The sequence below is a fragment of the Pogona vitticeps genome, chromosome 1 (genome assembly GCF_051106095.1).
Source record: "Pogona vitticeps strain Pit_001003342236 chromosome 1, PviZW2.1, whole genome shotgun sequence".
In the NCBI taxonomy this organism is placed as follows: domain Eukaryota; kingdom Metazoa; phylum Chordata; class Lepidosauria; order Squamata; family Agamidae; genus Pogona; species Pogona vitticeps.
The window spans coordinates 347,533,125-347,560,390 of record NC_135783.1 but is presented as its reverse complement, the minus strand read 5'-3'; the positions used below and the strand labels follow the sequence as shown (position 1 = coordinate 347,560,390).

The 27,266-nt window shown below is 40.5% G+C and overlaps 1 protein-coding gene across 2 annotated transcripts in view; it reads left to right on the top strand.

Moving 5' to 3' along the window:
• The window catches only part of HIF1A (hypoxia inducible factor 1 subunit alpha), a 54,459-nt gene extending 27,416 nt beyond the window's left edge, over positions 1-27,043 (top strand). For both annotated transcript variants that reach the window (XM_020813439.3, XM_072986803.2), the window contains exons 3-15: positions 7,174-7,319; positions 7,478-7,562; positions 8,712-8,824; positions 9,742-9,944; positions 11,647-11,753; positions 12,127-12,274; positions 13,731-13,951; positions 14,128-14,408; positions 15,225-15,350; positions 16,009-16,406; positions 20,995-21,106; positions 23,156-23,282; positions 25,183-27,043. In XM_020813439.3, coding sequence (XP_020669098.1) covers positions 7,174-7,319; positions 7,478-7,562; positions 8,712-8,824; positions 9,742-9,944; positions 11,647-11,753; positions 12,127-12,274; positions 13,731-13,951; positions 14,128-14,408; positions 15,225-15,350; positions 16,009-16,406; positions 20,995-21,106; positions 23,156-23,282; positions 25,183-25,334 — 2,219 coding nt within the window. In that variant the 3' untranslated portion in view covers positions 25,335-27,043. The remainder of the gene's footprint in view (positions 1-7,173; positions 7,320-7,477; positions 7,563-8,711; positions 8,825-9,741; positions 9,945-11,646; positions 11,754-12,126; positions 12,275-13,730; positions 13,952-14,127; positions 14,409-15,224; positions 15,351-16,008; positions 16,407-20,994; positions 21,107-23,155; positions 23,283-25,182) is intronic.
• The last annotated feature ends 223 nt before the right edge of the window (positions 27,044-27,266 follow it).

Here is a 27,266-nt window from a genome sequence, read left to right as displayed (position 1 = left end):
GGCATACTCGAGTCTTGCTTTTTTATGCCTTTGTATCAGCAGTGGGGTCCTCCTGGGTCTCCTACCATAGTGTTCCTTTTCATTCAGATGGTGACAGATAGTGCGAGCTGACACTGTTGTACCCTGTGTCTGCAGATGAGCTTGAATTTGTTTGGAAGTTAATCTGGGTTCTGTATCCACCATTCAAACAACCCTTCGTTGTAATTTTTCAGTAATTTTGCTTTTCCGCCCACGTCCAGGGAGGTTAGCTACAGTGCCATGGGCTGTAAACCTCTTGATGATATTGCACACAGTGGACACAGGAACATTAAGATCTCTGGAGATGGACTTGTAGCCTTGAGATTGTCAATATTTTTCCACATTTTTCTCTCTCAAATCCACAGACAACTCTTTACACTTCATTCTTTTCTCCATGCTCAGTGTCACACACAACACAAAGGTTGAGTCAACTTTTCTCCATCTTAACTGGTTGCAAGTGTGATTATTATATTGCCCACACCTCTTACTTGCGACAGGTGTGTCTAAATACAAATTACAGGAGTATTACATGCTTGAAAAGCAATTACTTCTTACAATTTAGACACGGTGCCAATAATTTTAGCCAGTGCATTTTTGGGTTTCTGTGTGGGATTGTATCAGATTTGACTTTTCTTTATTTTTTTGTGTTGTTCCAATGCAAACCAAAGAAATGAACATGTGAATACCAAAACATTTGCAACTGCAACAATTTTCTGAGAGAAGTGTTTCATTTTCTGACAGAATTGCAAGGGTGCCAATATTTGTGGGCATGACTGTAGCTAACTCTAACCTACATGATTTTGTTAGCTTGTGAGATTCATAATTCAGAGTCGTCCTTGTTGTTTTTTTAACATATAACCTGGCCTGGTAGGCATGAATATTTGTACTGTTTATTTTTTTCCACATTTAAAAACATTCTACCTTTTTCTCGCCTTAAGAATCTATTTTATATAACTTTCTTATTAACATGCACTAGTAGATTTGCAGGCATCTATAAATCTCACCACCAGAGAGGTGTATGTCACCATTCACTGATGAGCAGCAGATCTTCCTCCCAAATCTGAAGCTGCAGAAATAGGCAAGGGTTGTTTGAGCTGCTGTCTCTGTCTCCTCTCAAGTCTTGAAAGGAAGTTTGGAGATAGTTGGACATCAGTGTGGCCATAAGCTTTAGCCATGCAGAGCCCAATTAGCCGTAGTTCATTAACATCTGAAGAGCTGAAAGTCTCCCCTGCCCCCCTTCATCTGTAAACCAAACCAAATGATTATTTCATAAATGCGTGTCTTTGAGGTGGAGAACAACTTGGTCACTACTTTTGTCACAGTTTTTTAATCTTTGGAGCAGAGTAAACTTGGTTGCTTTTGGCTTTGCTCCTGGCCAAGTCTGACATTCAGGGATTTTTTTTCCTGCACTGATTTTTTTTTTCTTTCCCAGCAGTTGGGAGTATGCTGAATAGTTGAAGCACACACTGTACTTTCCAGTTATACCTGAAAGAGCCAAGTACATTTGTGTGCATTCTGCTTTGCTACAACAAATAGTTAATGAAGTGGGACATTTTGTGGAGAACTCTGTGTAACATAGAGATACTAAGTATTGATTACTTCCAGATTCTCAAGTGTTGAAGCTAAAATTAGTGTTTTTCCACTTAGTTAAAAGAATTCTTTAATGTAACCATGTTGTAATGTATTCAATCATATGGTATTTATTTAAATTATTTCTGCTTATGTGCAGTCTTTCTGAACTGGATGTTGATCATCCATAAACATAAGTGATTGCTCATTTACGTGTAATGTGAACATTGTCTAATCTCTCCATTTTGTTTGTTTGTTTATACAAAAAATATTTTTCTCCCAAGAGGGAGATGCTCAAAGTGGTTTACAAGATATAAATAGGCACACAAATAACAACAATCTATTATTATTGAAAAAGGTATCAGGATAATGGCCACATTGAAGAGGAACACAAAGAACGGACCTAACAATTGATAGTTAGAGATGAAGGTAGATTGTTAACAAGTTGTATTTGCCTTTTAAGATAATAACCAGAAAGCTGAATTTGATTTAACTAAATAGATGACAAGTGTAGTGGTTGCAGTGAAAAGGTTGGATGAACTGCATTCCAGGATTTAGCAATAACAAATGAGGTTCTGAGTAGTTTTCAAGGACAGTCCCGTATGGCTTCATGTTATTGCGTAGTACAGTTCATGTAGGACCATGGCCAAGTCTGATGTAGGAGAAATGCATGCAGCTGGCATATAAGGTAAAAGAATGCAAAATCTCTCCTAAACTCGCCCATAATCGGAGCATCTAATAACAAGTCCAAAAAATGTTCCCAAACTATGAACTTGATGTTGTAAGAGGAGTGCAGCTTCATCCAGAACAGGATGAAGGCCCAGAACAAACAGGCTTCACAACCACTAGACCCACTGTTTGTCCAGAACAATCTTCATTTTATTTACTTATTTTATTATCATTGTTTCCAAACACTGATTCAGAACTTCCCCAGCCTAAAATAAAGTATAAGAAAATACAAAGTTGGGCATATCAGTAAACTGATTATATCCCTATCAATGGATGATCTTTCTCAGTAATTTAAGGGATGGAGAATGCATGGCTCTCAATAATGGTGTTGGATTTGATGAGGGGGTGCTGATAAGTATTGAACCTTACCCAGAAAACATTGAACTAGAAAGCTATAATTTGCAGGGTGTATTGGCCAATTTGTCTATATTCAACGGTGCAAAAATCAACTACCTATGATTTTAACTTTCATTTTCCGGTCCAAAGTGAACATGGCAGCACCTCCTGAAAAGTTCAGTGTGGAAGAGCATAGGACCATAATCAAGTTCCTGTTTCTCCAAGGGAAAGGTGTAAAGCAGATCCATGATGAAATGTCACAAACTATGGGTGACAGCGGCCCTTCATATGCAACAGTTGAACATTGGGTTGTCAATTTTTTTAACTGACCATTTCAGTGTTGAAAGTGAGAAACCCAATGGAAGGCCTGTTTCTGTCTCTGTGCCTGCAAATCTGAATGCCATCCATGACATGATCACGGAGGACCGCCGAATATCAGCCCAAAGTATTGCTATATATCTGAGAATATCACGTAAGAGAGTTGGTGCCATTATCCACAACAACTTGGAAATGAGAAAGCTGGCAGCAAAGTGGATCCCCAAACTTTTGACAACCGAACAAAAGAGGAAACATGTGGAGTAATCAGTGCCTGTTTTGGAACATTTGGCAAGAAATGAGTCAGATTTCCTGGGCAAACTGGTAATTGGTGATGAGACATGGATCTACTGTTACGATCCTGAGACAAAGGAACAGTCTAAGGAATGGAGGCACAGTGGTTCCCCCAGACCAAAGAAGTTCTGAGTGCAAAGGTTGGTGCAGAAGCAAATGGCAACATTTTTTGGGGATAAGAAGGGAGTTCTGCTGGTGGACTACCTCCAACAGGGTTCAACCATCAATGCAAAATATGAATGTGCGTTATTGACGAAGTTGAGGCAAAACATCAAGGAAAAACGTTGAGGAAAGCTCTCCAAAGGTGTCATCCTGTTGCATGACAACACCTCATCACACACTGCAGGTGAAACAATGGCAAAACTGACCCCCTTAGGCTTTCAAGTAATGCCCCATCCATCCTATTCTCCCAACCTGACTCCTTCTGACTGTTATTTGTTCCCCAAACTAAAAAAAACACCTAAAGGGACAACAATTTGGGAGTGTTCTGGAGGCAACTAATGCTGCAAATGAATGGTTACACCAGCAGTCGGAAGAATTGTATTTGCAGGGACCTAAGAAGCTGCAGGACAGATGTTGCGAGTGCATTGACTTCCTGGGGGAATATGTAGAACAGTGTGGCAGTTACAGCTTCCTAGCTCATTTTTTTTTCTGGGAAAGGCTCAATACTTATCAGCACCCCCTCATAGCTCCCATTAGCCCTAGCCAGAATGGCCAGTGGTAGGAAATTATGGGAGCTGATTAGGCCATGTTCGTAGCACATGTAATTTCCAACTCACAGACTGCTCAACAGCAGAAAGAAGTTAAATAGAAGCATGTGACTCTGATCTCATTATGTCATAGTAAACAATTCCATTAACTTAGTGGATAAACATTAATTTTAGTTTCTGGATTGCCACATATTTCCCAGCCTTGATGTAGGAGCTGAATAGCATAAGAAGCAAGTTGAATCCTGTTGGATGCCATTGGTCAGAGACCAAAATGGTTGAACACTGGCTTTTAAGACCTAGTATTCTGCACCTTGTTGTACTAAAGCCTAAGCACTCACAACTGAAATAACTATATAATGCTTCTCTGTTTTTCTTCTGTTTCTTTACCCCTTTGTGAGATTGTAAGTTTGGGAAAGAGCTCTAGAACAGAAATAGAATACATGCAAAAGTGACAGGTTCAATTCCTGGCATCTCTGAGTGGAGATGAGATTTGTGTGTGAAGTCTTTTGATAGTTGCTGCCATTCAATGTAGAAAATGGTATGCTAGATGGACCAGTGGTTTGACTTTGTATAATGCAATCTACAGTGTCTTAAACTTTTGTTGTAAACCATTATATACACTGGTATTTTTGAATACCCTGTTTCCCCGAAAATAAGATCTAACCTGAAAATAAGCCCTAGTATGATTTTTCAGGATGCTCGTAATATAAGCCCTACCCCATAAATAAGCCCTAGTTAAGTGAAACCCCGTCCCCCACCTTTGTGCAGCAACCAGAAGATGACATTAGTGTATTAGAATAAATGTAGATTGTCATACATCGAAAAAAATAAAATATCCCCTGAAAATAAGCCCTATTGCGTTTTTGGAGCAAAAATTAATAAAAGACCGTGTCTTATTTTGGGGGAAATTTTCTGAACACTGCTGCTTGATTAGGCTTATCAGTCAGGCAATGTACAGTGGACCCTCTACTTAAGGAATTAATCCGTATTGGAATGGTGGCTGCAAGTCGAAAAGTCTGTAAGTCGAATCTGCATTGACCTACAATGCACTGAAAACCGATTAATCCCATAACCAGTGGTTTTTATTCTATTTTTATTCCATTTTGGTTTTTTCTGGTCTGTAAGTCGATTCTCTGGCTGCAAGTCGAATCTAAATTTTGCAGCCAGAGAATTCTGTAACTCGAAAAGTCTGTAAGTCAAGCCGTCTGTAAGTCGAGGGTCCACTGTACACTGTTTCCTACTGGCATTGTCATTTTATTTAATTTCTTCAGTCAACAGTTCTAACACAAACATGAACTGTTTCATTTAGCATTTACAGTGATGCCTCGACTTGCAAACTTACCGTATTTTTCGCTCCATAAGACGCACCTCTCCACAAGAAGAAAACAGGAAAAAATAATTTGTTTTCTTCTCCTAAAAATTGGTGAGCCTTATGGAGAGGTCCATCTTATGGAATACACCCTAGGACCCTTTGGAGGCTCACCCTGCCCCCCCGGGGGTCAGAGGGGGCAAAATCGCCAGCTTCTGGGACTCTTCTGAAGCTTCCCAAGCCTCAAAAGAGTCCCAGAAGGTGGCAATTTTGCCCCCTCTGACCCACGGGGGGCAGCGTAAGTCTCTAAAGGGTCCTGGAACACACCCTAGGACCCTTTAGAGACTCACCCTGCCCCCCCCGGGCGTCAGAGGGGGTGAAATCGCCACCTTCTGGGACTCTTCAGAGGGTTTCCAAGCCTCAAGAGACTCCCAGAAACTGGCAATTTCGCCGGTGCTGGCCTCGTGCGGGGGTGGGAGGAGCATGGCAAGGGTCCTGGAAGGCTCCCTCGGACCCTTGCGACGCTCCCCCCACCCCCCCATGGGGCCAGGGGGGGTAAAATTGCCATCTTCTGGGAGTGTTTGGAGGCTTCCCAAGCTTCCAAACACTCCCAGAACCTGGCGGTTTCACCAGTGCTGGCCCCGTGGGGGGTGTGGGAGCCTCGCAAGGGTCCTGGAAGACTCACCCGGACCCTTGCGACGCTCCACCCCACAGGGCCAGCAGCGACGAAATTGCTGCCTTCGCTCCATAAGACACATTTTTTTGGGGGGGGGGGAAGTGCGTCTTATGAAGCAAAAAAATACGGTAATTGGTCCCGGAACGCTGGTCGTATCTCGAAATGGTCGTAAGTCAAAGCACCATTTCCCATAGGAATGCATTGAAATGCGATTGATCCATTTCAGCTGAAGAAAAAAAATTACACCCCACCCCCCCCCAAAAAAAAAAACCACCCCCCCCCCAAAAAAAACCCACACTGCAAGACCTGTCAGAAACGCGATTAATCAGTTCCGGCCGAAGGGGGGAAAAAACCCAGAAAAGCAAACAAACACTGCAAGACCCATCAGAAATGGAAAGAAAACAAACACCAAAAAGCAAACAAACCCTGCAAGACCAATCAGAAATTTGGGGGGGGGGGGACACCAAAAAATAAACAAACCCTGCAAGACCCATCACAGCATAGAAATATAATCCCACCACCCAGACCAAGACTACGCTGCAAAACACACCCAGAACAGTTTTTAAAACTAGAAAGCAGCACCTTACCAGGCAGTCTGAAGCCTCCTCTAACTGCTGGGGTGAAAAAGGTACAAAGAACCAGCCTCTTGACCACCAACAGTTAGCAATTTGAATTCCCTGCCTTTTCCCCCCTGCCCTTTTCTGGTTGTAGCATGAAGTTCCAGTTGCAAGTAGAAGCAAAATTTTGCGACTGGAGGTGGTTGTAACTCGAAATGGTTGTATGTTGGGACATTGTTAAGTCGAGGCAGCACTGGATAAGCAAAGAATAAGGAAAATGTTCATGGTGTAATTGAATAAAAATGTGAAGATTGTATAATTTGGAAGTTTTGCTTTACCATGCAAGTTGTATGATAATCCTTAATGTGCCCATCAGATATGTTTGACTATGCGCCTATGCAGGCTGGGCTATACTCACATTGAAACGGTGTCAGATGGGAAAGGCTGAGTTAGTATTTCATATAAAAAGCTGCAGAAGTAAGTCAGCTTTTCTGTTGGTTCTGTTAACTCTTATCCTTGATCAGTACCAACTTCCCATATTTTTTTCTTTTTGATTGGTTTTGATATATGGTATTTTTGTAGAATGGGAATTTGGGTCAAGCAGTAAAGGTGAATATCTGTGACATACCAAGTTTGTCTAATGCAAATTAACTCTTCTAGGTGATCTGGAAGCAGAAGCAGAAATGGAGACACAACTGAATTGCTTTTATTTAAAAGCTCTTGATGGATTTGTCATGGTTCTCTCTGAGGATGGTGACATGATCTACATGTCTGAAAATGTGAACAAGTGTATGGGACTCACACAGGTATGAAATGGATGATCCATTCCACTGATTTGGCTGTAATCCGGGGGTTTCCATGCAGCCAAATTCCCACTGGCTTAAAAATCCTGAGTGTGATTATGTCAAGTGCTTACCTGCTATGAACCTAATGCACTAGACTAAGCTTTCTCTTTCTTTTTCAGTTTGAACTCACTGGACACAGTGTGTTTGATTTCACTCATCCATGTGACCACGAAGAGCTGAGAGAGATGCTCACCCACCGGAATGGTAAGGCAGAAATGCTGTGGCTTTTGCTTTCATGCCAGATGGTTCTTTTTTACTCATCTGCCTGCTTAGTACTTGTAATAGGTTAATAGGGGCAAACAGAGTCAAGGCAGCTAGCTCACAGCATGAGTTAACTCTGCTGCCTCCCCAATGTTTAAAAAAAAGGGGAGGGAGGGAGGGAGGAAGGAAGTTCATACACACATTTTAGGTTTGAAAACATGTTCCTTTCAGAATACATAAAGGATGTACAAAAGTGCACTTTTCAAAGTTCATTGCTTCTCAAACGCCAAGTAAAGTAGTATAACTTCTACTTGCAACTTTACTTTTGAAATGTAACTTTATTCTACCTTCCTTGCTCCCCCCTCGAATTGAGTTAAAAGTAGTTATGTTCCAAACTCTGACTTTGAAGTAAATATAAGAAATTGTGTATCATTATATACCTTGCTTCTAAGTTAATTACAGCATCTTTGAAGGTGGAATAGTAATGGTCACTATTGTAGCAGCCACACTTGTTAGACTGATCAGTGGCTTTCTGTGAACAAGCTGCATGCTGTTCTATACTTTTGTTGACTTCCGTTAGGTACATCCCTCCAGTGGTAGTGGCTAAGCTAAATAGAAATCCAAATACTGGCCTGGATCCATGCTTATTTCTTTGGGACATGGATGTGTTAAGTCTGTTATGGCAAAAACAAAGAGTCATGTAGCACTTTAAACGAGTTGGTCCCAACCTTGGGTCCCCTGATGTTCTTGGACTAAAACTCCCAGAAGCCTTCCCTAGCTGTGCTGGGAGTTGTAATCCAATAACATCTGGGGTCCCAAGATTGGGAACCACTGCTTTAAAGTACGAGTCCTTCATCTGAAGAAGGTGGATGCAATTTGTCTTCAAGGTGCCACAGAATTACTTATATCTCCTTTTTTTTTTCTTTCTCCCTTTACAAGCCAGAGTTTGTAAGCCAAAAAGAATTCTGCAGGATCCTGGTTTACTGTTCCACATAGTCAGTGTTACTGTTTTTTGTTACAGAGTTCTTCCGGACGGTATAGGTGGAAAACAAAGCTTAAAATAATGTTATAATGTCCGCTGTCCATGTATTTCCCTTGCTATCTTTTGAGATCAGTAATAGACACTGCTAATGTTTTTCTCCCTTGCATCAGGTCCTGTAAAAAAGGGGAAAGAACAGAATACAGAACGCAGCTTTTTCCTTAGAATGAAGTGTACATTGACCAGTAGGGGAAGGACCGTCAATATAAAGTCTGCCACATGGAAGGTAATCATAGTGTGCTCTGAGAACAGTATCTTTTAAAGTAAAATGTTTGTGTTCAGATTTATTAGAATTTAGTTGTCCATAATCAAATGAGCCTTCCTGGAGCAGAGCATCTAATAGTATTTCAGTACAGGAGAAAACTGAATGAATGTTGCAACTGTGGTTTTTGCTGCTACTTAGATACATCTTGTGCTCAATAGTCAGTTGGTTTTTACTCTTTTGGCATAGTTTTTAATAAAAGCATTCTCTCAGGATGTGAAGTTCCTTGTCCCTTGCAAGTTGAGATATTTGGCTGCTGTGTACCTTTAGCTTGCACCACTCTCAGAGATTTGAACCGATTTAAAACATATTATCCTCTTTTGATAACTAATTTCCTATCCTTGTGCCATAAACTGTCAGAAGCTGTTTGTATGACTTCCAACTTATATAAGAATTTCTTCTTTGCAAGAATGTGTCATGTTAAGTTTGCACTTGGCATGTGTGCCACTGAGCCCACACCATAGTACTATGTACATAGGTGCATAAATTCTCTGGTAGTTTTGTTTTAAATCTAGTGGGCTGTATAATGGTTGCTACTGTTGTGGGAGAGTCTGGGAAAGGAAAAGAAAAGAAGGGAAACAGGGTCTTTGCCTAAGTTCTGAGAGACGTTGCTCCATGGGACTCTCCTTCCAGCAACCAGTTCATAAGGCCAGAGAGGGAGGGAGGGAGGAAGGAAGGAAAGAAGGAAGGAATTGATTTTAAACTCTTCCCTCAGTTCCTCTTTTTCTTTTGGGTTGTGTGTCCCTTTGGTTGTGATTTGTTTATTGACCTGTAAGCACTTCTAAGCAAATAAGCAGATAAATAATGACCAGCCTTTCTTTCTTTTCCCCCCCCTTTCCTTTCCTTTTCTTTATTTCTTTTTTTGTCCATGTTGTGCACAGGTACTTCATTGCACAGGACACATTCGTGTCTACGACAGTTGCAACAGTCAGACTGTGTGTGGATATAAAAAGCCTCCAATGACATGTTTGGTGTTGATCTGTGAGCCTATCCCTCATCCATCAAACATTGAAGTCCCTTTGGACAGCAAGACGTTCCTCAGCCGCCACAGCCTTGACATGAAGTTTTCGTACTGTGATGAAAGGTAAAGGTTTGGGAGTAGGGAATGGAATTGAGCAGTGCTTTGGAGCAGTGGATCCTTTCTCGGTAACAATAGTGGATTTACATGCATTTTCTTACCTGGCACATACTCTCCAATTCTGGCATTCTTTTTTCCTTGGATTTGAGGTAGTGAGGACCAAGAATTCAGTAACTTGATTGCTAATGAGAATGTATGTGTACCCTTAAGGTTTATAACTTTAGAATTTGAAAGTTCATGTTACAAAACGCATTCCATATTATGTGAACATTGCATCTTAAATTTTGGTTTTTCTGTTTCATGATCGGTAGTAACTGAAAGAAATATTACTATATCACAACACAGAGAATATTTCACCTAGGTGCAGGGCTAGGCAAAATATTGCTCCTGGATGTGAATGATCTTTTTGTGGCATGATACTGCCATCAGGTGGCTGAAAGAATTAAGATTAGAGCCAGTGGCCGAAAAATGTCACTTCTAATAGTGAATGCTTAGTTTAGAACAAAACTGACTCATGCCCTGAATACTAAACTCATTTTATGTGGTTCTTGGGTGGGATAGTGCTTGTTAATCTCATGTCCTTCTTGTGGATTTGCCATACGATTCTAAATGCCCACTATCAGAACAGAATAGGTTGCACTTGGCCTGGTCCAAGACAAGTCTTCCTATTTAAATACTGCCTGAAGACAGGTTAGAAGTATTAACCTTTTTAAATTCACAACGCACTAAAATACTCTAACAATTATAAAGTTGGGTTAGTGACAAAGTAGGTTTTAGAGTTACAGTTATAGAGGGTTTTGCACAACTTGATAATTATGGGGTGGTATAAACATGGAAATAATAATTGAAAGAAATACAAGTGTGTTCCTCTAGAGGCAAAAATATTGAAACTGAGGCTGTCTAAATTTGGGCACATCGTGAGAAGTGAGAATTCTCTAGAAAAGACAGTAATGCTGGGAAATTGGAAGGCAGCAGAAAAAGAGGAAAACTGAATTTGAGATGGTTTGTCTCTATAAAGGAAGCTGTGGCCTTTAGTTTTCAGGCACTGAGTGGGTCTACAGAGGACAGCAGATTTTGTAGATCACTCATTCACAGGATCATCATAAGTTGGAGGCAACTTGATGACATGTAACAACAGCAAGGAGATATAACCAGTGTATGAGTCAAGTATGGGTATATTGAACAGATTGGATAGCAGTGTTTCAACAGATGAGTACAGAAATCGTGTTCCCCTCCCATTCTTAAAGGAACTGATTACAGAAAGTGCTAATTCAGTAGAGAAAGTGGCCTTGATTCACATTCGTATTCCACTAGATACAGGCCATTCAGTTCATAATATTGTTGGAACAACTGTGTGTTTTTGATGTAATAATTGATGCACTGCAATAGCTCTCATTCTCCTTATAACATCTGCCAAAAATCTTGTTTTGTAATATTACAACTGGTAGGCATTTCCAAGGAGAAGACTCCTTGGAAAAGACCTTGATGTTAGGAAAGTGTGACGGCAAGAGGAGAAGGGGACGACAGAGGATGAGATGGCTGGACAGTGTCTGCGAAGCAACCAACATGAAATTGACACAACTACGGGAGGCAGTGGAGGATAGGAGGGCCTGGCGTGCTCTGGTTCATGGGGTTACGAAGAGTCGGACACGACTAAATGACCAAACAACGACGAGGCATTAATAACCTTTTCTCCTTTTGCCCAAAGGATTACAGAACTGATTGGGTATGATCCTGATGAACTCCTGGGTCGCTCCATATATGAATACTATCACGCCCTGGACTCTGATCATCTTACCAAAACACATCATGACAGTAAGTTGGAGTGAGGGAATTGCAAACTGCCATTGAAGTCCATGCTTAATACCCTGTTTCCCCGAAAATAAGACCTAACCTGAAAATAAGCCCTAGTATGATTTTTCAGGATGCTTGTAATATAAGCCCTACCCCCCAAAAAGCCCTAATTAAGTGAAACCTCGCCCTCCACTCTTGTGCAGCAACCAGAAGATGACATGACTGTAAAATAAAACATCCCCTGAAAATAAACCCTAATGGGTTTTTTTGGAGCCAAAATTAATATAAGACCCTCTTATTTTCGGGGAAACATGGTACTATGCATGCATTTATTGTAAACAACTTCAGAGTTTGCCTAACTGTATAAATAATGTGGGTTTCTTTTTGCTTCCAGTGTTTGCTAAAGGGCAAGTGACCACCGGGCAATACAGAATGCTTGCCAAACAAGGGGGCTACGTCTGGGTTGAGACTCAAGCAACTGTTATATACAACAATAAGAATTCCCAGCCACAGTGCATAGTGTGTGTGAATTATGTATTGAGGTGAGCTTTGCTTGTAACTAGAATTTTGGGGTGGGAACAGGATTACTTGTATTATTGGTATTTCCTCTTTTTTATGCAGTAGTTTTTTACATTTGCTAGCAAAGTTCTGTTGTAAGAGAAGTAGTGAAAATTTACTGCATGAATGCAAAATACATATGACTTATCTGTATTTTCCATTCCGATATTAGTATGCTCAGAAATGGAAACTGTTAAGAAGACTGATTTAAGAAATAGCAACCTATGAATAAGGCCTTGCCTACTTCCCCACTTATTGCCTGACTCTAGAAAAAGCCTTAAGATATATGTGTATTATTCAACAGAGCTCTACTTATGCAAGAAGCTTCCTCTTCCTTTCTGCCTCCTTGTAGTCTTCCCTTCAGCTTTGCGGACAAAGGTCCTCCCACCTTCTAGAGCAGATTTGGGGAATTTAGAAGTGATCTAGAATTGTTCTACCAATGGAGCCTGATCCACTGGTAGACAGCCAAAGGGAGATATAAAACCTAGCTTGAATTTTGTTCCAAGCTTGTGTTCAGACATTTCACAAACTTATATTTACAGCATATTCTGACTTGTGCTGCACCTATATTGAAAAATAAACCTTTAGTTTTTTTTTTTACCTCTTCTGTAGTTGCATTTGTGGAAGCCTTAAAAACAGGCTATAGAAGTATGAGACAAAAATATGCATTAATAAACAGAACCCATTGTGTTTTGTGCCATATTCTTTAACCGGAGCAAGTTATTCTGTAAAAAGAACGTTTAAAAAAAGCACAATACAATTCTGCTGGACTCTTTTATTACAGAAATTATGAAGAATGACTAATATATCTCCTAGTTTGAAAAAAATCTGTGAAAGAAAATATAGACACATACCAGATTATTGAGTGTAATCTTTTTCCAGCTGTGTTCAGTGCAAACTGTTGAGGAGAGAAGTGTGTATTAGTATATTAAGTTGTGCTTCTTAATCCAGAATGGTGTGTGCAGCCCAGTCTCTTTTATGTATCTGTTAAGCACCAGTTTCAGGCTTCAAACTGCGTTCTGGAGAGCCCACAAATTCCTTAGTGAGAATATGAGTAATGGCAGAGCACTTTTTTGTGTGCCATTGTCCAGCTCTCATTCCTTTTAATGCATCACCATATGTTCTATAGGATTATCTAATGTTAAGGCCTCATGTGATCTGAATATGCACTCCAGGGATGGTGTGTGTGTGTTTAGTTCAGAGAATCTCCTGATGAATAAAGTTAGCTATAAAAGTATGTTAAAACAAGTTGCATGTTTGGCCAGAAGCTCTCAGTGTCCTGAAACTCTGCAGCACTCAGACTTCTGTGGCATGTGCTCGAGGGTTGCTTTGCAGAAAAAGGTTTTCAAGAAGCTTCAAAGTTGTTGAAACTCCCTGTTGTCTCATAGAATGGCCATCCGTAAGTGACTCCCTAACATTTCCCTCTCTGCTCCTCTGCAGTGGCATTGTTCAGGGGGACTTGATATTTTCGCTCCAGCAAACTGAGTGTATGTTGAAACCGGTGGATTCTCCTGAAATGGGAGTGATCAAAGTGCTTGACAAGACTGAGGTGGAAGATAGCAACAGCCTCTTCGAGAAGCTGAAGAAGGAGCCAGATGCATTAACCTACCTTGCCCCTGCAGCTGGTGACACCATAATAGCATTAGATTTCGGCAGTGATGGTGGGTGTCTGTTTAGTTCAAAGAACCTCCTGATGAATAAAGTTAGCTATAAAGTATGTTAAAACAAGTTGCATGTTTGGCCAGAAGCTCTTGGTGTCTGATGTGTTTCAGTAAGCCCCGTGAGATGCAACACAACACTTCTCACTTAGGCTGATGATTTCTTTTAATTTTTGTAGAGACTGATGAGCAACAGTTTGATGACGTTCCTTTGTATAATGATGTAATGCTCCCCTCATCCAGTGAGAAATTGCAAAGTATAAATCTGGCAATGTCCCCACTACCTGCTTCAGAAGCAACAAAGCCGCTCCGTAGCAATGCTGACCCAGCACTCAATAGAGAGGTGGTATCCAAGCTGGAGCCCAGCACGGAGCCCTTAGATCTTGCTTTCTCTATCCGTCGGACACAAGACCAGCCGGCCACTCCTTCCGACAGAAGTACCAGCCAAAGCTCGCCTGAGGTCAGTCATTTCATAACCCGTTGCAGACCTGTAATTTTCAATTGAATCTGTTGCCAGCCTTGTAAATAAAATATCTATTTTCAATATTAAATCTTGGTCAACTTTGTATCTTGCCTTTTTAATATAAGGAGCTCAGAGTAGTGTTCTTGGGGAAGTTCCCTGTTTTATCCTCCCGTGAGTCAGAGGCAGATCAGAAAGAGACGGAGATTGGACCAGTCTTATTTTAATGAGCTTCATGCTGATTGGGGGGTTTGCTCTAAACACATCCATGTTTCTCCCGTAATTGTTTATAAAGTACGGTTCTAGTTGAAGGGCGTAACACCAGTTTTTACTGTTTTGGATCAACATGGAAGTGAAATATGAATACAATTCAGAAGGGCTCAGTTGATACCGCCTTTTTTTCTTTGAAGCATGCAAGTTGGTGGGTTAATAAGCATTAAGAATTGTCTACATCTGACAGCTGAATATCCTGCTTGGCCAACAGCCAAGTGGCAAGTTTTCCTAAATGACTTTCTTGTATTTCATAAAAAGACAGGGGATGCTAACTGGTATTTTGGTTTAGTTTTTTTTCTACATGTGTCTTTAAATTTTGAAAATATTTTTACCAAACCGAATATTTGAGCTTTAAGAAGCCAATTTAGTTTAGTACTACTTTTGCTTCTCATACAAACAGCAAGGAACTGTTTAACACATACCCTTTGGGGGAAATAGAGGAATATGGACTGCTTATTTCTGTTGCAGGAAATCAAGTTAATTACATTTGGGTGGATGATGTTTTGTCTTAGTACTGAATATAGATGTGGATTATTTTTACAGCCGAATAGTCCTCCCAGTGACTATTGCTTTGATGTGGATAATGAGATGGCCAGCGAGTTCAAGCTGGAGCTTGTAGAAAAGCTCTTTGCAATAGACCCAGAGTTGAAAAACCCTTTCTCAATGCAGGTGAGCACCTCAGCTAAAATACTGCATGTGGAGTTTAGTCTCTGGCAAAGGGTTTACCACGTTATTTTGAACACTGCTATGTATGCTGCTGACTCTAGTGTTCAAGGCCATGTGTCTCTGTGTTGACACACAGGGGAATAAAATGCTGTGTTTGTGGTCCAGAAGTATGCATGCTACAACTCTCAGTGGGTGCACTGTTGCTTCCCCAGGTATTTGCTTGTGTCATCTGTGCATCCTATCTGCCTTTTAAAAAAGAAGAAGAAAGAAAGAATGGGTGGTTTTAAAACATGGCTGAGATTTGACTCAGAGCTGTCTGCTTCCAGTGATGCTCACTGAAGGTGGCTGATGGGTTGCTTGTTGTTCACCTTGAAGAGCATACCCTCCCTGCAGCTCTTAGAGTGGCCCATAACTGTGTAAAAATAATAGCAGAACCATTGTAATCTGAGTGCACGCATATAGTAACTCAGATCTCCTTCATTTCTCACTGTCCTCCAGTCATTTCATTGGGGCTCCTGCACAGGCCTTTGGGGGGGGGAAACATGTTTGTAAAGCCTCATATCTTATGGATATCAACTCTAATAACAAACGGGCCATCATTGTCGTCTTGATTTTCCCCTGTCTCAGTCTGCAGTTACATACCCCTGTTTTTAAATTTCAGGAAACGGATTTAGATTTGGAAATGCTGGCGCCGTACATCCCTATGGATGATGATTTCCAGTTACGCTCCTTTGACCAGCTTTCTCCACTGGAGACCAATTCTCCCTCCACTGGGGCCAAAGGTTCCAGTGGGGTCACCGGATTTCAGCCCCCTCCGATGCCATCGCCTGCCACAGACAAGACAAAGCCCATGACAATCAAACATGAGAATGAATCGAAGATCCTCATAGCTCCTCTTCACATTGCCCCTCTCGAAAGCACCAGTGCCCCAACCTCTCCCTACACGGAGCATCCAAGTCGGACTCTGTCACCAGTCAGGCCGGGAGAAGGCACGATAGAGCAAAAAGAGAAGCCAAGCCTGGGGACGCCGAACTTGTTAACAGTCACGTTGGGTAAAAGGTAGATTTTTAAAAACACATCAAAATCAAAAACAATGAGATGCTGTTTCCATTTGGTCTTAAAACCAGTCACTGAACAAATAGATTTACAAAGGGGGGGGGGGGGAGCAATTAATTGTTTTGTGTGTTCCAACGTCTGTACAGGAATCATAGCGAGCTTTTTGACTGAGCTGATTTTTGTGGACTTAGGTCCACAAAATGAGCTTGGGTCATGCTTACTTTTGACATTTATATGTCTAATTTCCTTGTGCAGAATGTTTTATGCTCCTGCAAGATATTTGTCATTCCTTGTTCATAGACCATGAACTGAGGTTTATAAAAAGCAAGGACTTTTTTCAATCTGCCTGTCAAATCCAGAAGCCTGTAACCTAGCGATTCTAGGTCCAGGTCATATTTTTTTTAGGGTTTTCTTAAAGTCTTCCATCTGTTTATTGTAAGACTCAGAACAATTTTTCTGAATTTCAGAGTGCGGTACAGAGACTTTAATTCATCTTGGAGTCATACACTCAAACTCTCCTTGTCTGTTTTGTGTTGTGAACCCCCCAGCAGGTGGTTACCATGAGGGTGGATGGCAAATAAATATAACTCTATCCATGCTCCAAGTATATGTAATATGGATAGAGACATGTTTGATTGATGTGTTGGTCTGACTTTTCTGAATGATGTTATATAAAACCTGTTATCAGTCTGGCCTACAGTTTCTCTGAATCTTTATCTTTATAATTAGAATGGTATGCCTTGGTTAATTGTGAATAATGTGACACATAGTAAATGCTATCTGTGGGCCATAGAAGGACTACAACAGTGTTCTTATTCACAGTTTTGTACATTTGAGACATGTATCACAGAGCATTGTGAAACATTTCCATGACACCAGGTTTGGGAGGCCTTTAACAGTAATAGAGACTAATGACATTATAAATAAATGGCTTGCTGGGCTTACCTTTTTGTGGCACTGTAGTTTGCAAATAGGAAGATTTGTGCTGAACTTCATTCTGTTAAGTATGAAAAGCACCTCAAATAAAGAGCAAGGTGACATTACTGGAAGAGGGGTCTTAGTGGGTTGATACACCAAGGAACAAAGCAGCGAGCATCAGCTTACCCTGAGTTACTTAAAGTGAGGTTCAGTTAAAGGAAATCTTAAAAACTGGTAGTGTAAATGGGTAATATTTTACAAATATGATTAGATTGATCAGAAACAGTCTTTTAGAGCAAATTATTCAACTGTTTCAACCGCACATGCAAGTGAAGATGTTTTATTTTGTTTAAGCGTCATTTCAGGGAGATTTCCTAACTGAGACAAACATATATGTCTCAAGATTCACTCAGCTTTCCAAGGTCAGTAAATTGAGTACCTAGCTTGCTGAGGGGGCAATGCATAATTAACTTTTAAACAGCCCAGAGAGTTCTTTAGGCACTATGAGGTGATATAGAAGCAGCATACTTTGTTATGAAGAAAAAGTATAGTTTCCCCAACTTTATATTTGGTGGAACAAAAAAAAGTATTTTTTGCATCAGTTTGCCGGTGCTCACTCTTGTGTAGTGTCTGTCTGTTTAATATTTCAACTGCATTCAGCTCAGTGGAGTCCTTCTAGCCTCTTCTTTCCCTGCCCCATCAACTTGATAATACGTTTTGTAGAGACATGCCACCTATCTTTTAAGAACCATGGTCTGCACATTGGGAGAGAGATTACCGTGCATTGCCTGTTGCCACTCCAGAATAAATTCTTTATTTCCATTCCTGTTGGTATTAATCATCTTTGCTCATATACGAATGCTAACCATGATTAATAAGTAGCCCATGAAAGTTGCACAATTTTGCAAATCTTACATTTTGTTTTGTATAACCCAGGGATTTATTGAGGAAGACAGGCTCACCTGGATATGTGTTCGCCCTCTCTTCTAGAATCAACAAACATCACGGAAGGGTAGATGACTCAGCACTAGGTTAATGCAAGTCTTCTGTCCTCCATATCCCAAGATGCCAGGCTAGGTTTTAGGAGGAGCTTTTGTCTTACTTGAAGAAGGACTGGTGAAGCAACGTTTTCCACCATGCTTGTTCGAGTTTCCAGATGAGAGCCAGTGCGATCTAGTGGATAGAGTGTCAGACTAGGATATGGGAGATCTGGATTCAAATCCGGGCTTGGTCATGGAGATCCTTGGGGCAAATGGGGACCGCAGTGGTAAACCACTTCTTGGAACATCTCCCATACCTAGAAAACTATTAGTTACAAGTTACTTTTACAACAAACAATTTACACAACAATAACTATTTTCAGATGCTTTTAAGTGTTTGACTCCTGCATCAGTGTGAATTAAATTATCAGATTTAACATAACTGACCAGCAATAGACTTCTAGTGTAACGTTGATTCGAAATGTGACTGCAGTAGAAAATTTCATAGGCCATCTTAGAAGGAATGTAGAGTAGGTGTTAGAGGACATGAGTCTCTCTCTCTCTCCTTTTTTTTAAATTTTAGGTTGGGGGAAAGGGTTTGATTTTCACAGTTGTTCTCTCTAAAATAATCACATGACTTGGTTCCAGTCTAGTGGTTCTCAACCTTGGGTAACTCAGGTGGTCTTGGATTGCAACTCCCAGAAGCCTTTACCACTAGCTGTGCTGGCTGAGGTTTCTGGAAGTTGCAGTCCAAGAACACCGGGTTACCCAGGTTTGTGAGCCACTTGTTTTAGTCTCTTGTTTGAATCATGTGCATGTGTCATAGTAGTTGATCTGATACCTATCAATCTCCTGGTGAATCAGTGGAACATTATGCTTATTACATGTGACTAGATTGAGGTTCCATATTGGTTGTTTTATGTACAGTGGTGCGTCGCTTAAAGGGTGCCTCGTTTAACGACAAATCCGCATAGTGATGGATTTTTTGCAATCGTTTTTGCGATCGCATAATGATGTTTCTAATTGAAAAATAACACTTTGCGATGATCGGTAAGCTGTTTCACTTATCGATTTTCGCATAACGATGTTTTCCCAACAGCTGATCGGCGGTTCCAAAATGGCCGCCGGGTAAAAAAATGACCGCCCACTGTGTTTTCATGCCCATTCCTCGCTTACCGGGCAGCGAAAATGGCGGCCGTATGGAGGATTTTCGCATAAAGGTAATTTTTTTTTGCCCATAGGAACGCATTAAACGGGTTTTAATGCATTCCTATGGGCGTTTTTATTTTGCATAGCGACGAATCCGTATAGCGACGATTTTGGCTGCATGGATTATCGTCGCTATGCGGGGCACCACTGTAATCCTATTCACATAAGGTTGATGATGTGATCAGCAGTGGCAGTTTTTTAAAAAAATAAAGCATTTCTGACTTTTGTTCTGAGGCTCCTGAGTAATCTCTTTCGTCTGTGGAAACTGTGGGACAGGAGAGGATAACTTTTTAATTACCAAAAATCACTGCTGCCAGTAATGTCATCCTGGCAGAGGTGTACTGCCAATGATGAAGAGGATCACACAGGATCCTTAGGACCTTCATGGGAGAGGCTAGGAATGTTTCATTTCAGTCACTGATAATGATGATTTCATCTGCCTTATGTGGTGCATGTTACATAAATAGGATTTCAGCCTGTGTTAATACTGTATAGCCCTGAAAGTGCTGTGATTACATTTGTGCTTGCGTAAAAATACAAGTTTCTGTTACTGATAGTACCTTGCCCCAAAGGTACAGGTGTGAATCTCTACCCAGGAATTCTGAAAGAGAGTGCAATTTTGAAGCTGAAATAGAGAAACAGAGGCCTTGTTTGATTGTTATCCATCTGTATTGCTTTTCCTTCTCCCCAAATTAGGCATGGGACTTTTGGATCTTTTTCCATTACAACTATCACAGTTCATCAGGAATTCCCCCAGCCAGAATTCTGGCAGCTGTAGTCAAAAAATACAAATCCCCAGAGGAATTTCAGCACATAGACCTGAGACCAAGTGTGTTCTTCTCTAGAGCCATTGCAGAGGGAGAGAATGGGTTGTACTTGCTAAGTTCCATGGGAATGACAAGAGTTTGTGGGACTGGTAGTTTTTTGTTAGAGTGACCGTGTACAGACCCTGATGAGCAGAGAGGCTGCAAAGAAGAACATATTTGGCCTTAACTGTGTGTGCAGAAACAACTTGGAGGACTTGGATGTTTGGCTACAGGCGCCAGAATTATACGTAGGAGGATTCTTGGTGAACTGTGATAGTTGTAGTGGGGGAAAAAACAGGAAATCTCATGTCTACTAGCCATCTCAATTTTCTGTGTGGGGAACCTTTTAAACCTTTGATTGTACCACCTGCAGCCTGAGATGGTACAGTCCAGTAATTGATACAGCAGCTGCAGCTTGTGTTACCTGTTTTCATTTTACCTGGGGTATAGTTGAGGTGGTACATAATATTCAGTGATAACTATGATGAATACTTGTGCTGCTTCACACCTTCTAGTGTTCTGTGTGCATACACTCTGGTGAGATCGTATTTGTACAGACAACAGACCTATGGGGAATTCATTTCTACCTATACCATGAAACACGTGCACTTGGTTTTAACATAAGATGGTTGGTGCAAGGGAGTTAGAGTTAATTGTGTAAATCTTTTCCCCCCTCAGTAAACCACCTTCATCAAATGAAGAAATCAGTCCAAAGATAATTGCTCTGCACAATATTCAGAGGAAACGAAAGATGGAGCAAGATGGTTTGCTTTTCCAAGCAGTTGGAATTGTAAGTTCTAAAAGATTCTTCCCTGCTTTGATTGAGAATTTACATCTTTTAAACTGTGTGTTTTTTTTAATTTGAGCAAATTGCTGGTACACAAAAACATATTAACCAGAGAAAGGAAACAGATCCTACACCCTTAAGTGTAGCTGTCTTCAAACCATTGCCTTTCCACAGTTTGGGGGATACTGCATTGCTGTATCAGCTATGATGCCTCTTTCCTACAGAACTTGAAACTTGTCATTTGGTAAGGTACTTCATATCCCCTGGCAGAGGTGGCTGAACAAAAGCACCTCACCCAACTACAAATGCCAGAATTAAGTAGGGTGGAATTAGGGTTGTTCAAATGGTATTGAAGTGCTATGATTGTGTGCTGTAGATACACTGTGCAACTCATTTCAGCTTTAGCCAGCATGTCCAGCATTCAGAGATGATGGGGTAGTAATCCAGAAGGCTGTTTAATGTATAAAGGTAGCAATGTTTAAAAGCAAGAATTCAGTAGGTTTTGTTGCTGGTAATTATTTGCCCATCGGTATTCTAAAATACAGACAGATTGATGGTCTGCAAGCTATTATCTTTAATTTTTTTTCCAGATTCTATGACAATGTGAGTGCTCTGGCTGTCTACTAAATCTCGTAGCACCCTGTTGAAGTAGCTTTAAAATACATGGAACATATGTGGTTTGGATGGTAGAAGGAGTTTGTGCATGCACACAAAAATTAACGTCCTTCCTGAAAGTTGCTTTTTAAAAGTTGAAGAGCGAACATGAGTAAAGTTTGACTAGAGATCTGCCTTGTTCAGCATTCTTCTCTCCCAGTGGCCAGTGAGATGCCTGCAGAGTTCTACAAGCAGGACTGCTTGTGGTCTGCATCAGTGGTGCTCTGAGACACACTGCCTCGGATACTGATATAATATACATTCCGTTGTGATCAGTAGCCACTGACAGCCTCATGTGCCATGAATTTCTCTAATTCTCTTTTGTCACCATTGAACTTAGCGGCCATTGCAGCATCTAATACAAGCAAAGCCCATTTTTTTCACCATGTACTAGGTGAAATGCTTTCTTCTGTCCATCCCAAATCTCCCACCATTCTATTTTGGTGGATGACTCTAGTATTCTAGTATTATAAAAGTTGAGGGGGGAATTCTACCCAGCCATTTTTAACTCACCAGCAAGATCTGGCAAATGCCCCCCTTCCAGCAATTACCTATGCACATCTTCATGGTCCTCTTTCCGTCTGAATTGAGGATGAAACTGATGCTATGGAGCCTCCTTCGTAAAATTCCAGCTCTGTTATTTGGGTCAATGAAGGCACAATTGGATGCAAGTGAACAACTGCGGAATTAGCTGTTGTATCCCATGAACTGGGTAAAAGAAGTTTGCAAAAATAAATTATATTTAATTAATAATGATCAGAGGTTTGAACACCAAATCCTTACTAGCAAGACTGCACAAAAATGTGACCCATGACATTTTACAGGGAGGAATACAGATAGCCGCCCCGAGTAGACATGGTCTAGAGGGGTGGGGTAAAAATCAAATAAATAAATAAATAAAATAAATACTGAGAGATTATTAGTTTGAAGCAAGCCTTTTAAACACACGGGATTATTTCTTCATTTTTGTCTCCGCCTTTGGCCTATTTGCATAGGGGAGCTGTCTGAGGCTCAGATGAACAAGACCCAGGAATCAGGTTGAAATGTTATTCTGTGGTTTGTCAAGTAATAATCATTTGCAGTTGGAAAGTGGTCTGTGAGAAACTGCCTGATAGCCCGGTGGTCCATGTTCTTCTCTTCTCTCCTTCAACTAAGTCCTACCAAAATAAATTGGATTTGCTTTTCTACAAATCGATTCAATTATAGTGTACTCTGCCCAAGAGATGTTTTCCTGCTGTCAAGCATTTTCTTCTCTTCGGAACACTTGCGTTTTGAATGAGAGCAATTTTCACACAGCAGGCCGCTTCTTCTCATTGCCATACAGTACTTGTGTGCGATAACTGTGATTACAGTAAATTGACTTTTCCTCTGTAATTGTGTGTGTGTTTCTGTTTAAAGGGCACGTTATTGTCTCAGTCGGGTACTCCTGGAACAAATGTATCCCTGGCTTGGAAACGTGTGAAGGGATGCAAGCCTAGTGGGCAGAATGAGATGGCAGAGAAGACTGTTATTTTATTGCCCTCAGGTCAGTGTCTGTGTATGTTATGACCCATCTCAAGGTTAATCTAGCAGTGTGTCCTCTGATGAAGAAAATAGTGGGTTTTATTTATTTATTTATTGGATTTCTACCCCGCTTATCTAGAACAAAGGTTTTTATGTTCTCCATCAAATTCTGCTGGAAATCTGAAGACAAACAAAGGAAATAGGCTGATGTAACAAGCCATTTGTCAGCAGGAGAGCTATGGAGAGAGTGCTAGTTTTGTGTTTAGGGGGAGAAAAATGTGCTGGACATGAGAAGTTGGAGAGGAGAAGAAGGATTCGTGTTTGTGAAGACTAGAACCAAGAATCCATTCAACATAATTAACACAGCTGGATAAACCTTATAGGACCCTCATGGCGCAGTGGTTAAAACCGCTATACTGCAGCTAAAACTGTGCTCACAACCTGGGGTTCAAATCCTAGGTAGCCGGCTCAAGGTTGACTCAGCCTTCTATCCTTCCGAGGTCGGTAAAATGAGTACCCAGCTCGCGGGGGGGGGGGGCAATGTGTAGCCTGCATAATTAAATTGTAAACCGCCCAGAGAGTGCTTGAAGCACTATGGGGCGGTATATAAGCAGCGCACTTTCCTTTTTTTTTTTTTCTTTTTCTTTTTTTTTTTGCTTATAGGGTTTTTTTTTTTTTTTTTGGCCAAAATTCTGTTATAGTGGTGCCTCGCAAGACGATGTTAATTCGTTCCGTGAAAATCGCTAAGCGAAACAGCCATCTAACGAAACAGAGACCATTAAAAGACTCATATAGTGAAGCAAGACCAAGCTGTCAAAAACATCGTAAAGCGAAAAACGGACCTAAAATTTAACCTTCTTGCGAGGCAAGGTCCCTAACAACGTAAACCGAAAATCGCCCATAGGAAACATCATTAAACGAAGCGCAAGACTACTCCGAAACCTCATCGTAAAGCAAATTCGTCATTATGCGAAGCACCACTGTACATAAGTACACCACTGTTAAGGAAGACAACATCACCAGCAGTGTCAGATTCCCAGTAATTAAAGAGTTCCTGCTTTGATCCAGAGGTACAACTTGCATGCAGTCAGTCTGATTGTGCGTGAATCATGTGAGCCCCAGGATCAAAGTAGGAACACTTTACCTGCAGTCTGCCTCTATAGCAATGTCATTTTCCTCATACCAGTGTACTTTATGCAACAGGATTTGGGGCCTTTTTTAATGCACTCTGATTCTGTGACTTAAGAAACTGAATTTTGCAGACTATATAAAATATGTCGCATCATCCTGAGTACTAGAAATTGTATCCAACCACTCCCATGGCTTGGTATTACATGAGGCATTGATTACAGTTTTCCAATGTATAGTTTTTTGACCCCACATGTTCATAACTTCAAGGAAGGAACTCTTGTTTTTTTTTAAGTGAAGGCAAAGGAATGTTTCTGTAGCTCATTCTCTACTTGTTTTCTCTGCTATTCAGAGAAATAAATACACTGTACCAATAGTCCTGATCATTAGGTGCCACTAGTTAAATGTTTCGAAGATGTAGTACAGTGGACCCTCTACTTAAGGAATTAATCCGTATTCGAACGGTGGCTGTAAGTCGAAAAGTCTGTAGGTCGAATCTCCATTGACCTACAATGCATTGAAAACTGATTAATCCCACAACTGGCAGTTTTTATTCTATTTTTGTTCCATTTTGGTTTTTTTCTGGTCTGTAGGTCGATTCTCCGGCTGTAAGTCGAATCTAAATTTTGCAGCCAGAGAAGTCTGTAACTCGAAAAGTCTGTAAGTCGAGCTGTCTGTAAGTCGAGGGTCCACTGTATACGTAACTGTTATTCTCTTTTACTGTAGTACTGAGGAATACTCCCATGTATAGATTAATGTTGTATAAGTAACACACATTCTTTATTTCCTTTTAGATATAGCAAGTAAACTTCTAGGTCAGTCGATGGACAAGAAGGGACTCCCACAACTTACCAGCTACGATTGTGAAGTGAACGCTCCTATACAAGGCAACCGAAACCTGCTACAAGGTGAAGAGTTGCTGAAAGCCCTGGATCAAGTCAACTGAGCTTCCCCCCAACCCTTTTCACAGTTGTTCTGGTTTTTTGGACACTGGTGACTCACCACCTAAAAGCAGTCTATTTATATTTTCTATATCTGATTTTAGAAGCCTGGCTACAAATACTGCACTAATTCAGTTAGTTTGGTTCTGATCTCCCTTTATACTTTGGACAGTCTTCTACTTAGAGAAAGTTAGTTTTTTCTCCCCCTCTTTTTTTAACAATAGTAACTCAGCTAATGGTGCATTTTTGGTACATAAACAAAGTCCAGTACATTTAGAACACGCTTGCAATGGCAGCTTTGAAGTAGGCACCTTTTTTTAAAAAAAGAAAAAGTATTTATTTTTTATTTTGACAAGGAGTTTGTCGCTGAGAAAATTTCTATCAAACTATATGTCATCACAGTAAAACTGTCTACGCTTCCTATCTTGGGTGGAAGGCACCTTGTGCTCTATCGCTCTATGATGTTCAGAACTTTTTTTTACTTTACTTTTTTTTAAAGGAGAAACATGGCTTTGCAGCAGGTGCATTTGTAGCCACAATCGCACAATCTATTTTCTTAAGAAAATAAATACAAAATGCCAGCAGTTCCTCATGCAATATATTTTGCATTTATAAAGCTAGTTTTTAAGGGCAACATTTACTTTATTTTCCTCTTGTTTATGTTTATTGCCTGTGAAATCATGTAGAATTATTTTTGTGTGTGTGTGTCACATTGTATTACAAGAGAGTTCTTAAATGCTGTGTTGATGTCCAAGTGGGGTTAGGGGAAAACGAAAGTTTTGATCTTGAGAGGCTAGCAACGTTTCGAGCTTTTTAGTTTAAGTGGGGGAAAGAGTTGTGGGAGGGGTCTTATAAAATTCTTTATAGTTGCAGAGAACGCAAAGAAAAGGGTCACTCATTTTTTGCAGTGCAAGAACCTCAAGCTCACCCAATAAAGTTGACTTCAGGACCGACCGAAGGCATTTTTTCACACAACACATTCACTGCCACAATGTAGTGATGGTGAGCGGCTAATACAGCTTTTAGAAAGAATAGGCATGGAGGATGGGGCTCTCTTCTATAACAACCAGATTGATCCTCCAGTTGTTCAGAGAGGCACAAAGCAACTGGAGAGGATCGCTGCCTTCATAACATGCTTACAGGCTTCCTAGAAGCATCTGGCTTGACTAGATAGAGCCATGGTCTGATTTAGGAGGGCTCTTCTTATGTTATTTATGTGGGCACATTTTCTTTTGAAATAAATGACAATTTTGGTGTTTAAGTTGCTTTGCCCACTCAGAGAGAATCCCCCCTCCCACCTTTAGCTGTGAAAGTTCATGCTGATGTTGTGTACCTAAATAATTGAATCTAAATGTTCCAATTTCCCTGCTTGGTAGAGGTGATATTTCAAGCAGATCATAAAACATCCTGCCTTGATAGCAGAATTACCTAGTTCCACCACTGAGTTGCTTGGTAATATTTGATGTTTTGGATTTTATGCACCTTGTTGCTATTAATATTCATTTGTTTCATTTTGTTTTGTTAACCATAGATTTCAGTAATGCTGAATGTATTTTAGGACTCTTTTTTTAATTTAGGAAATATGTCACAAAACATCTTATTTTCCTTCTATGTGCTGTATAATAATTCTCCCCTTCTTTTTTTTCCATTTTGTGGTTGGATCTAACACTAACTGTATTGTTTTATTACATCAATAAAATATACGTGGACCAGGCCTGCAACAAAGTGCTGTATTTACAGATGACAGTGAATGCCCAGTCTCTACAATGCTTTTTGTCAGAAGTGGTTGTGTGATTGTCTGATGTTCGCCACTGAAATCATGGGTTGCTAGATGCATATTGAGCAGTAGTATAGAGTTGTGTGATACATAGTTCTAACATATTCCTGCTTGTCCTGGAAAGTCTGAAGAATTCACAGTATCTTGTTGTTGGTAGCTC